General features: G+C 35.3%; 1 protein-coding gene across 1 annotated transcript in view; it reads right to left on the bottom strand.

Annotated features, from left to right (window-relative positions):
* Positions 1-12,361, bottom strand: part of EYS (eyes shut homolog) — a 728,533-nt gene that overhangs the window by 200,812 nt on the left and 515,360 nt on the right. Inside the window, exon 26 of the mRNA XM_035543068.2 lies at positions 10,114-10,343. Coding sequence (XP_035398961.2) covers positions 10,114-10,343 — 230 coding nt within the window. The remainder of the gene's footprint in view (positions 1-10,113; positions 10,344-12,361) is intronic.

Below are 12,361 nucleotides of genomic sequence, written 5' to 3' on the forward strand. Positions count from 1 at the left end.
ACACAAGTGAGCCAGGCTCAGAAAATCAGACTGCCGTTGCATTGCCATCCTGCCTGGGGAGACACATAACATTTCTGCAGATGACTTGATTATCAGCAAATTAGCACAAACAGAACAAATGGCAGCAACTGAGGCATTACTGAAAGAAGGTGTTTCCAGCAAATGCCATAAATGGAGAAGAAAGAAAAAAAATCACACATTTGTCACCTGTGCAACAATGGTTATCTTTGAATGAAAAATGACTTGAAGGAGCTGGAAGATTAGCAGCTGAATAGGTTACAGGCTTTAGAAACAATCAATTTTTATACTAATATTTTCAAGCGGAAAATGAAGCGAAGAAAGCTTGTTCCCCACAAATTCTAAGCTCATCATTATTTCATTTTCTGTTACCTGTTCTTGTTTAAAATGGTGTTTGTTATCAAATTGTTTCAATTCTCCTACAGATTACTGTTACAAGAAAACATTCATCCATGTTAAAGAAAGTGATTTAGATGCCTAATGCTAAAAATGTCAAAATTTCATAGGTCTGATTCACATGAGGAGAGAAAGAGTTGTCTGCTTTTTTTATCCACTGTTTTTTTTCCCAGAAATAAAAGCATAACTTCTTTAAAAGTCCATATGCATGCAAGCCTTTATATCTAAATGCTACAGCTATCTCATTTCTAATAATATCCAAATGAAAAAAAAAATCTTTGTGCAATGCCTAAAAACAATTATTTTAAATAGCTCATGACTAGATGTGAGTGGATGTGAAAGCAGAATGGAGAACATACTTGCAAACTGACGGCTCTTTCTAATATTTCTATCACAATTCTTAACTGTTTTCACAGTCATCTTTCAAAGCTATTAGAATCCAACAGACTTCATAATGTACTTTCCTAGAACAGACTCATGAAATATATACCAATACTCCTATACCAGACCCTATAGGAGTTCTGAAGATGCCGATTTTGGGTTAAGTGGCAATTGCAATGGTAAATAGTTTTACAGAGACTGGGACACCAGCTGTTATAATTGGTTGGTGCTGTGATGAATTATTTCCCTGTCTTGAAAAGCTTCTTCTTCACTTGTTACCTTCCCTCTAGATAAAACTAAGGTGTGTCTTAAGCTGTCATTTAATCAAGCTTTTAATCTGGTCCTAATCAGTAATCATAGAAAACTGCCGTGATCCTTTACAATTTCACAAAGGGCCCTGGAAGGGTTTGAGATGCAGGTTGTTTTTAACTGATGAGCTACATAAGTGACCAAACTAGGAATAGGATGGATCCCAGTTCAGGATCTGATGTAGCAGAATGCCAGAGTCCTTAACACATAGCTCGTGAATCGTGCATATTTCCTACACTCTTACAGTTATATGTAAAGCTTACACACTCCACTGGATCTAGGACATGATTTCTAAATTGGATGAAAGTGTAATAGTAAATTATCTTAAAGCTCAGTTACACTGACACTTGCTTCTGAGGTAGTAAAATTCTTCCAAACAGTTCAGAAGGGCAGAAGAAGGATTGGTACAAAATTGCTTTACCACTTGTGAGCCCAGCTGCTCTTCCATCAAAATCCTGTTTTCCTTCAATTTAAAAAAACACTTAAGCAAATATGAACCTGATATGTAGTAACTGATAAAATAAGATGGCATTAGATTGGGGATATTATATTCTCTGTAATTTTATGAACTAAGAAGGAAGAACATGTAGGAACCACAAGCCAGGTCCAGGTGACTGTGCAGCTAATATAAGACTGGATTTGTTCCCCTCTCACTAGATATTTTTCAAACCTACACAAATTCTGTGCATGATGGTGCAACTGGGATTTCTCAAAAGTCCAAAGATTGTAGGAAGAAGATAAATGGTAACAATAGAGAAAATGCTTTGTCAGAACTTCAGGAAGGAAAAATCCACCTTTCCTGGTTACATTTCTTCTGTTGGTCTGAAGTTTTTTCAGAATAAAAAGTATAGAAATGAGGTGTGGTGAGGATACAGAGCCTACATAATGACAGTAATGTTTAGTGGAGAATAAAGAATGACACTTTCCAAAATCTGTGAGCAAAGTGACAGTACTTACAGACAAAAATTTGTCTGCTGTTAGGAGTTCCAGGATGAGTATCACTGACTTACTTAACACAGAATTACAATAATACAAAAAAATGTGAAACCCTAACTCCAAATACTGACTGAAATCACATTAATCTGACTCTAACTTCAAATGGATCCCTCAAGGGATGAAATATCTGAATCATTTCCCAGCTATGGATCAGCAGTTTGTCCAAGTGAATCTAAACTTTACATTAGACTTGACCTTAAGAGACTAGCGTGGATGGGGAAATTTCGTATCATGTCTGAATACATGCAATTATTATTAAAATAGCCATGCTTACAAATAGCTTGTTTTTTACACTTGATTGTTTACAAAAAAAAAAGTTGTAAATTTAATTACTAAGCTAAAAAGTTACTACAAAATAAAATCAATGGGAAGCTGTCTAAATCTATTTATTTATTTTATATAATAGTTTAGCTACAAATTTCATCCTGCTTCAGGGGTATTTACAACTCCCCAGACATAAATGATTATTTAAAATAACCTTCAGAATTTTGCTTTTTATTGGAAATCCTTTTTAGTTTGACTTGTAGATTCTGCTCACACTGACAGAACATACTGATTCTTCATTCAAAAGACACTTGTATATCAATGCCAATACTTGGCACAAACCACATAAACTATTTCTGCTTATCCAGGTTCCTCAAATCTACATCATCAATGGGAGACTTCTAAGTTTGAAAAGCAGCTAAGAGGACAAGCACAAGGATTTAATCCTTCAATATTTGATAAGGAAGTTCCATAATATTATTATTTTTCTCTGCTTCTTTGAAAAATAATGAAAGAGCTTTCATAAGTTTCTGCTCACAAAATCTGCAGTCTCATATCAGCAAATCAAATATTTATTCTTTTCTACTGCTATGTAAAATAGCTCCTTTAACTGCAGTTGTGTGCACATCTGTGCATACAGATGTGGGTATTCCTAGGATCATCAGTAACTCTTGTGGCCACATTATTTGAAATCAGGTGATGGTATGTCACACCCTGCTACTTTTCAGAGAAGTGAGCAGAGTCCCAGATACACAATATTGGTCCCATATGCTGTATTGGACAGTATTACGGATGTCAACTGCCTGTTCTGCTTCTTTTCCTCACTCCCCTTCTTGTGGCTGCAATACTTCACAAAACTACCTGAAGCATGCATAAGAGAATGTAGCCCACTGGAACTCCACTCTGACAAGGAAAACTGCTTTCCTTCTCTGTCGTCTCCTGAAGCCCAAAGGAAGCTCCCTTTGCACTGAATCTGGAGCATGCTCATTCCTTCTATGCTGTGTTAATAAGGAAGGAAATTGTTTCACATTGTGCTTCTACATAGAGCTGCAACATGAAGTTGATGAGAGTTTCTAGTAACAGTGAAAAAGAGAAGTTAAAGCTTCTTTCTTATATCTATCTTATATATGAAATCTGCTTTTATAACGGGCAACCACCAGGACTGACAGGCAAGTCAATTACACAAGGTTCTAGGAAGAGAGCTATTTCCAGGAAGAGGTAGGTGGATGTACTTGAAAGACAAGACCATACTGTGAGTATTAACCGCATACAGTGAGAAGCTCCAAGCTAATATGTAGGACTGCAAAAACAGAAAACAATCTGCCAGTCAACTAGTTTGGAAAATCAATGGTGGACTAAACTGATTGTTTGCCCTCAAGAACCAAGGCCTCTCTCTTCTCAAGAACCAGAGCCATTTGCTTTGAAAAATGCTTCTATATAGCACAAATATAAGACTGAATGTGCCAAGAAGTTACAGTCTGAGCCTCACTGAGAAACTGTGATGATTAGTTTATATACCAGTAGTTATACAGAAGAGTTATTTATCATCCATGCATAGACCGGTTTCTAAAAGCCTTTGTTTGACATCATATATATGCTAATATATTTTATAAGTTATATAAAATGTTTATTTAAAAGATAAACCAATTATCAGAAATTAAATATTACTTCAACCAATAAAAAAAATTCTGCAGTTACAAAAAAAATTATTTTATTGACACAAATTCCCTCTCATCATGCAACTTCCGAAGTAGAATTCAAAATTTTTTCTCAAACATAAAGATGGGTACCTAAAGGACAAAATAATTAAATAGTGGCAGCATGGGTGATCTTTTTTTTTTTTTGTGAATTGCAGATCTGTCAAATACTTTCCTTCATTTAAAGTGCAGTATTTCCTTCATAAGGATTACTTCAAAGAGGAAAATAGTTTAAATGATCTAGTTTCCTTAGGAAAAGCTGTGGAAAAAAAAATCTATGTTGAAACTATTCTGGAATTCAGTAAGATGTATGTACACTTTTTAATGATAAACATGTACCAACTTTCCTGCCATTTAGAGATAAAATGAAAGATACATGTTGTCATGATACTTAGAGATGATATATGTTTGTTTTTTCCTTTTTACTGTCTTATAGCTTGTGATTTTTTATATTATTTTCCTGTACTTTATTTCAGTGGTTTTGGAATTAAATCCACTGAATATATTTATTTCCTCTTGCCCTGGCCACATCACATACACTACTGCACTTGTTAAAGTGGACTGTTGAATTCCACAGCTCTTTGAAACCTCATTTCTAAGAAGAAACAGATGAGTAAGGTAGGGCCAAAGCAGGTGGGTGTTCAGAAAGTGGATAATTCTATAAACCTGGTGATAGAAGAGTCCGATTTATCTCAAGGAAAGCAAAATAGAAGAGACCAACAGTTGAACAAGGAGGAAGAAAGTCAAAAGGCTGCAAGATGGAAAGGCAGATAGAGCTTCCTGTTAAACTTTGTTTCCCGGGTGAACATTTGGGAGTTGTTCTGGCCATGAGAATCCTCTGATCTATCGATCAGCTCATTAAACTTGCCTGGCCCAGGTTATCAGAGTGAACTCATCACTTTGTTAAGTGATAGCTGGATGTTCCACCTACATCACTGGAAATGGTAATTGGAGTACATAAAATCAGATTTTGATCCATTACATTTACAGAGAAGATAAAATAAATAGATAGAAAATTTTAGTGTCTATGTGAAGTACTACTTTTCAATTGCAATTTGAATTCTGATAAAATCTCTTACTACAAAGTCAAAATCATGAAGGTGACAAAAAGCTTTGTGTTGTTTGCTCCCTCACTGTATCACCACGTGATTACTTACAGATGCAAAGCAGAAAAATACTAAGTATTGTTATCAAGTTATACTTTACAAGGTTTGTGTAGTCCTGTATTCAAAGTGCAAGGTTATATTCATGAGTGAAAGTGCTGAGCGCATTAAAGCTAATTAGATAACTCCTTTTTGCATTGCTCACAAAAACAGTACTTCCGTTGAATTTTATTATATTAAATAAATTGTATGGGGAAGGCTAGCCAATTCCTACACACAACATGCTTTTAAGGCAACTAGAGTATCAATGCAATATACAACACACTATGTTATTTAACTTCTGTCTAAATTCTGTTTTTTTCTATTCTACTTTGCTCTTAATTTTTAAAGTCATACTCTAAAAAGCTTTCCAAAGATGAAGTTAAAACTCATGTTGTCATTTGATCTTACTGTTTTTTTTTGTTGGTTTTACATACACAAATAAATGTGTTTTGCACTAAATCAATAGATATAAGTTTAGACATTGGCTCTGGTTTATGGCATCAAATTAATTATATGCAGTTCACAGAATCACAGAACAGGTGAGGATGGAACAGACCTCTGGCGGTCATCCAGATCAAACCCTCCTGCGCAAGCAGGGCCACCTGGAGCAGGTTGCCCAGGACCATGCTCAGATGACTTTTGAAGTCCTTCAGGTGGGAGACTCCAAAACCTCGCTGGGAAACATGTTTTAGTACTCAGAGTTGGTACATGTCCTTGAGCACATTATCTTTTTCTGCCCACAGAGTCCTTCAGGTTTAGGAATCATTTTGAGGGAGGAGAAAATGGGTAAAACAGCAATTAAATTCTGGAAAAAGAGAGGCTATGGGGTAACAACATTGTGTTTTTCTTGCTGGGTACCTCAGACTGAGACCTGAATGTAGAGAGAAAAGCAAGCATGAAGAACTGCCCTTCCTCACACACACTTCTGTATATGATTTCCATTTCCTCATCTTTTTTTTTTTTATGTTGCAAATAGTTAAAGATTTGTTTAAAACCCCATATACACAGTATAAACATTATTGAGGAGATAAGTAGATCTACAACCTACTACAGACATGAGATTCTGTGCTACTAAATATGATTGAAATCATTGCCTCATAGAACCTGGACCAACTACATTTATTTTCAAAAACAAAGAAAAACAAAGTCTGACTTCAGCGATATTAGTCAACAATGCAAGTCAGAAATGTTAAGTTATGAAAAAATTACAGAAGAGCTGCTAGTAAAATAAATCTTTACTGTTTAAGGTTGTATTACCATTATTACTCAATAAATCAGGTATTCAACAAGTGTGTCTCAGGGAATAAATGCAGCAAAATCTCAAGGTTGGACCGGTAAAAGATAAATGCCTTTAACTGCCTCCCACTTTGCTCCTGGTTTTGCAGCTTCGCCAAAGGAGTTGACCTTTAAGTAATGTACAGCACATACACAGGCAAAATATCAAATTAAACAGATGATTTCCTGGTTTTAACATACGACATTTAAATATTCTTTGATTGAACAATTTATAAAACTTTTACAGAATACTAAAAAAATTTGGAGACTTTAAAAATGTTAATCATATAATTAGCAGTCAGAGACATACTTTCTTTGCGCATGCAAGACAGTGATATTCTAAACCTACCACTATGAACTTTACCGTAATAGACAACCATCTGCCGTCATGTCAGAACAGAAACATTATGCTTCTTTCACTCGTGTGTAGGGAAATCACGATGAAGCAGATAAAACAGCTTAGCTAATAAAGAGTTGTTTCATGGAGGAAAGAACATACACATTGCATATTAAAGTCAAAGCTTATTTATCCAGAAAGAAAAAGAAAAGTGTAGATTATACTATTTAGCCATGACGTCTGGGGTTATCCTTCACTGTATTCCCTATTTACGCAATCCTTTCTTTCTTTTGCATGACTACTCAGTAATAAAGATTAATTTACACTGGTGGCAAATTTTCTACACTGCATTTTAAATTAGAGTTTTTAAAATAAGGCTTGTAGCAACTTCTCATTTCCAGGCAACTTTGGTAAGTTACAGTTAAAAAAAAAAAAAAAAAAAAAAAGGAAAATATTGAAAGTAGTATTAAAGGGAACTGAGGCTTCAGATGGTTTCACATGTATGCTTTAGACTAAATACTCACTTTCTATACTTTGGCATATATCCAGAAATGATATCTTCAATTTCACTTTAGCAAATACACTGATTCATATACACTATTTTCTGTTTTCTTAGAAAAATGGAAATACATTTCTACTTTTTAAAATTGCCATTTAAGCATATTACAGATTTCAGAAGTATCTGATTAAGCAGAGTAAAAACACTACAAGAAACCTGGCTTATACCTAATGTACCCATAATGATGCTTCTGACTTCAACATATTTCTCACAAGGGCAGAACTAGCTGCTGTAGTTTATTCGTTAAGAAGCAACCTAATAGGAAAAGGCAATATTGCATATAATGTAACACTACCAAATTGAACCATGTAAGTGAGATAATGACATTCACTTGCTTTCACTCTAGGAGATGGTCTCATATGCCATCAGAAATATACAGTTTCTTCCGAGAAATGAAGTGATGCATCTTAAACCAGATATAAGATATACAAATGCACGGGTTCTAATGCAGGCAAGATATCTACACATGGTCTTGTATGTAAAATGCTGTATGTAAAATGCTGTATGTAAGGTGCCTTTTTGACTTTTACTATGCCACATGAGCACATATTCTCCTTCTGGATTTTAGGTAATGATAGACACAAGGTAGATCACTAGAAGGATTAGTATGTATGAAATACACATGCATAAACTATAGCATTATTGAAACACTTGGATACGGCTATGGCTACGGAGTCAAAAGACAATTTCCTTGACTGGAACTAAGTTTCTGGATTGCATTCCTGATTGTTTATTTTCTCCCTTTTCTACAGTAAATAATTACAACAGGATCACTGGATACCCTTATGTTCTACAATAATGAGTTCTTCCCACACTTTTTGAAGAACTGGACCCTCACCATCAAAGCATTATAATGACAGGACTGGGCATTTTCTCATCTCATTTACACTAAATTATCAGTCTTGTAGAAACCTTAGGACTAAATAAAATCACATTATGCTACAGTTGCTTTTCAGCCACTAAACAGAGAATACATCAAATCTGATCCTGATCTATACGAGCACACAACGTGGCAGTACCTGATGCCTCGGGGAGCTGCCAATAAGCCTGTCACACACCGCAGCCCGGGCTGACCCAGGACTGCCAAGCACGAGGCAGGGAGCTATTCAGTGTATTGAAGGTGAGGCTGTGTACAGTAAAAGCAGACCTTTGTGAAAAGAGGAACTCCTTAATTTGTCTCCTCCATACAATGGGACAAAAAGAAGATAAATGCTCTTCTTTCAGTGCCAGAACTATTAAAACATATCCTTTGCAGAAAAATGGATCGCTGCTCAAATCTGTTCATCAAGCACGCCTGCAAGCTTCTGCAAAGCAAATGGCATCTCTTCCAAGTTTAGAAAAAAAGAGAAGATATCTCACAGAAACTAGACACTCAACCGTTAAAGGGTTATATGATTATATAGCTGAGGTTATATTCTCAAAACGAGCTACCTGCTACATTTTTTTTTAAAGTTTGTATTCTGATTTTACCAAATGGAATAGCTACCACTGTGTCTAAAGTAGGATGCTTCGGTCCTAATCATCAGAGATTTAGTTACAATGGTAACATCTTGTGGTAGTCCTCTGCTTTTAATTTGCTCTTAAGGTAGTTGTATTGGGTTTACACTGCAGGTTTTTGAACTGTGTAGAAGATACTCACATAATTCAGTTTTAACATTGATAAAGCTGAATATGGATGATTTAATATATTACAGAATTTGGAAAGCCTGAAAGGTGTAATATTCTCTGATATCTACAGCTACATACTGCAATTATTTTTCTGAGCTGACTGTCACTGGTTTTCATTTTTTTTTTCTCATATAGTGAGCGTACTACTTTCACACAGTAATACTAGGTGATATTAGTTCAGCTGTACTGTCTGGCAAGGGCATTTTTAACTCCAGTTGTCTGTATTTCATACCCAGGGAAGTTCATTAGGAGGATGTTACAGTTACATAATCACAATCTAGACATTTCTTTCTTTTCCTGTACACCAGAGATGACATTTAATACTATGAGAATTATCCACTACCATTAATAACCCACTGTACTCAAAAGCTAAAACAGCTTCTGAAGACAGCTATAATATCTATCAAAAAAAAACCAAACCAACTTTCTGAAAAGTGGTAATGCAAAATAATTAGGATTACAAAAGAGAAAGCATAGCAGTTATTATCTAGTTCGTCTTATAGCCCTGATTTTTACAAGGAAACAAACATTGTCCAAAGATTTCATTTTATTTAAATTTTAATTAAATTATGTTCATTTGATTAATCTGTGCACTGTAAGGAGTAGTAATACAATTGAATTATAAATGTACTGCAGAGTAAAAAAAGTATTTTTCAACAAAGGATCAGGTACAGTGGCTAAAAGAGAACAATCTATAGAAAATGAAAAAATACCTTCTGAAGAAATATTTTCCTTATTTTCATAAATTAACTTTCTTCTTTTCCAGAAATACTAGGTTGCATGCCACGCATCAAAGCTGTGCATAATGTTTTGCACAAATAACAATTTTTTTTTTCGTTAACTCAAGTCTTCAACTCTTACTAATGTGCACAACTCTGATACCACCCATGTAACACTCCAAAAAAAATTACTCTAAATACCTCAACTAATCTACTTTGGAGTTACCACCACCAACTCAGATGAAAAGCAGAGAAACATGATCATCATTACCTCTTCCCCTTTTCTTGTTCCAAAGGAACATAAGACATGCATTTCACAAATAATATAGAAAGAATGAGCCACAACTACCTTTTTCGCAGAACCGACCAGTGAAGTGCAGTGGGCAGTCACACTGAAATGAGGTGGCCCCAGTAGGCAGAGAGATGGGATGACAGGTCCCTCCGCTGCGGCACAGACCCTCCTGGCACACAGATGGCAATTCGGGGGAATGTGGAGAGGGCACAACAGGCTCAGGCAATTCTGGCATATCGTAAGAAACCACAGGGAATGCTGTTGGCAGATGTGTAGGTACAGGAGTCCTGAAATGACAAAGACAAAATATCAAATTTGAAAACAAAATATCACAAGACCTGCTTTTACCACCACACTTCAGCTTCATGTTAAAACAGTAAGTATTTGTTTTGAAATTCAGACTATATTTAAGAAAATGCGAGTGCATTAGTAAATCCCAAATCAAGCCCTTATCCTGAAAGTTAGCAAAAAGAAAATGACGGTATTTTTCCCTGTGTAGGAGAAAGAAATAACCTCCATACATATAGCACATTTTGTACAAGCTGTCATAATTCGTTTTTGGTGGATGTCAACAGTGGAATGATAAGCAAATACAGACTTCTGTTATTAAATATTTTACTGCTTGAAGTTCCCAATTCCTGTAAAGCCATTCTAGAAGACAAGACTTCCATACAAGTAGATTAAGCATATATATACAGAAGAAAAGTGCCTTAGTGCAATACATTATCTTTTATATTTAGTTATAAATGACTATACATGAGAGGACAAGAGAGAGAAACAAAAAGAGAAATATTTTTCTTTTCACTTCCCCCCTCAAAATTTTAATGTTCAAGCTGACATTATCTTTCTCTTCTCAGTTTTTGAGCTCTCACATTAACTACTAGACCGATATGTTAAGCAGTTTCTTCCTTTTTAATTATTTCCTATCTCAGGGTTGTTATTTTTATTTTCTCAAGGGCTAGAAATGAGTTAGCAATGCCACTTGTTTGTCCTAGTTATCAGCTTTGTTTATTACTGCTTTCTGTTTTCATCCAGAGCGCCAAACTTGTGGCTTACTAAAACCATTCAAATCTAAGGCTATTGATTTACTAATCGGAACAACTTATGTATGTGACATAATATTACTATTATAAGGGCAAAGCAAAAAGAATCAAAGTCACAAGAAGGTTCATGGCTAATTAATATATGGTACCCAATATGCTTCCACAATTAAAAAAATAATCACTAAATTTTACATAAGAGACAGACGATCTTCCTTCATTTGATGAAGGTCAAGAGGTTCTGCTCTTTCCAGAACATAACTTGAATTTTCAGATTTCATGTAAGTAATCTAATAAAATACCTTACTGTTCTTACTTCATTGGTAATTTTCAGATTTCTGAATATTTCTCTTATGTCTCAATGCTGCATCAAAAAAATCATATTAGAGAAAGGCAGACTAGGTTTAACTGAAATGGCAGTCACGTTTTGACCAAAAAAGAACACAGAGAATATACACTTCATACAATGATTTATAAGCATCACACTGGGATGTCAGCATTTCTGGGAATGTACTAAACATCAACAGTGAAATTCTTATTTATTTCGGTGAAAATGGTATTATAAACCTATCTATAATAATAATAATATCATATCTCAGCCCTTGCTGCACACTTTGCTTTCTCCTTGTCACCCACTCTTGTATCAGCTAAATTTTCTGCTTCATCATCGTATTGTAGAAGTTGGGGTATGTCTTAAAAAGAAGTATTTGAAAGGGATGATGCAGTGGGTGTGACTGCAGAAGCAAGGTAGATGGGGAGAGAGCGGTGTGATGGGACTCCAGACATCGTCTTCTTAAATCTTTCTTCCACATTTTTTACACATCCTGTTCAGTAACGACTACCCGAAAATTGGTTTTAATAATTAACTTTTTGGAATTCATGTTTTATAAAGTGCTAACAAGCTTCATCATATCATGAAAGAATAGAATATAACATGTCTAATTACATATGGCATGTATAGAGCTCCTTATTGAAAAAACAGTTCTCTGAATCATCAATAGAGCACATGTAGAACCTGTACGAAGACAATGATATATGCTGCAAGGCAGGCAGGAAGGAAAGGCAGCTGGATGGAGAAAGGATAGAAATCACTCAGGACAAAGTAAATATCTAATAGGACTCAGAGAAAGGGACAGCAATTGAGGAAGGAGAGGAGCCCAGGGAATGAATAATAGGGGCACAAGGCTTACATGACAGTGTAGGAGAGATGTGCAGAGTGATGATACAGGAAACATTAGAAGGGGATGCCGAAGCAGAGAGAAAGA

This window comes from Cygnus atratus, chromosome 3, assembly GCF_013377495.2.
Source record: "Cygnus atratus isolate AKBS03 ecotype Queensland, Australia chromosome 3, CAtr_DNAZoo_HiC_assembly, whole genome shotgun sequence".
NCBI classification, from domain to species: Eukaryota; Metazoa; Chordata; class Aves; order Anseriformes; family Anatidae; genus Cygnus; species Cygnus atratus.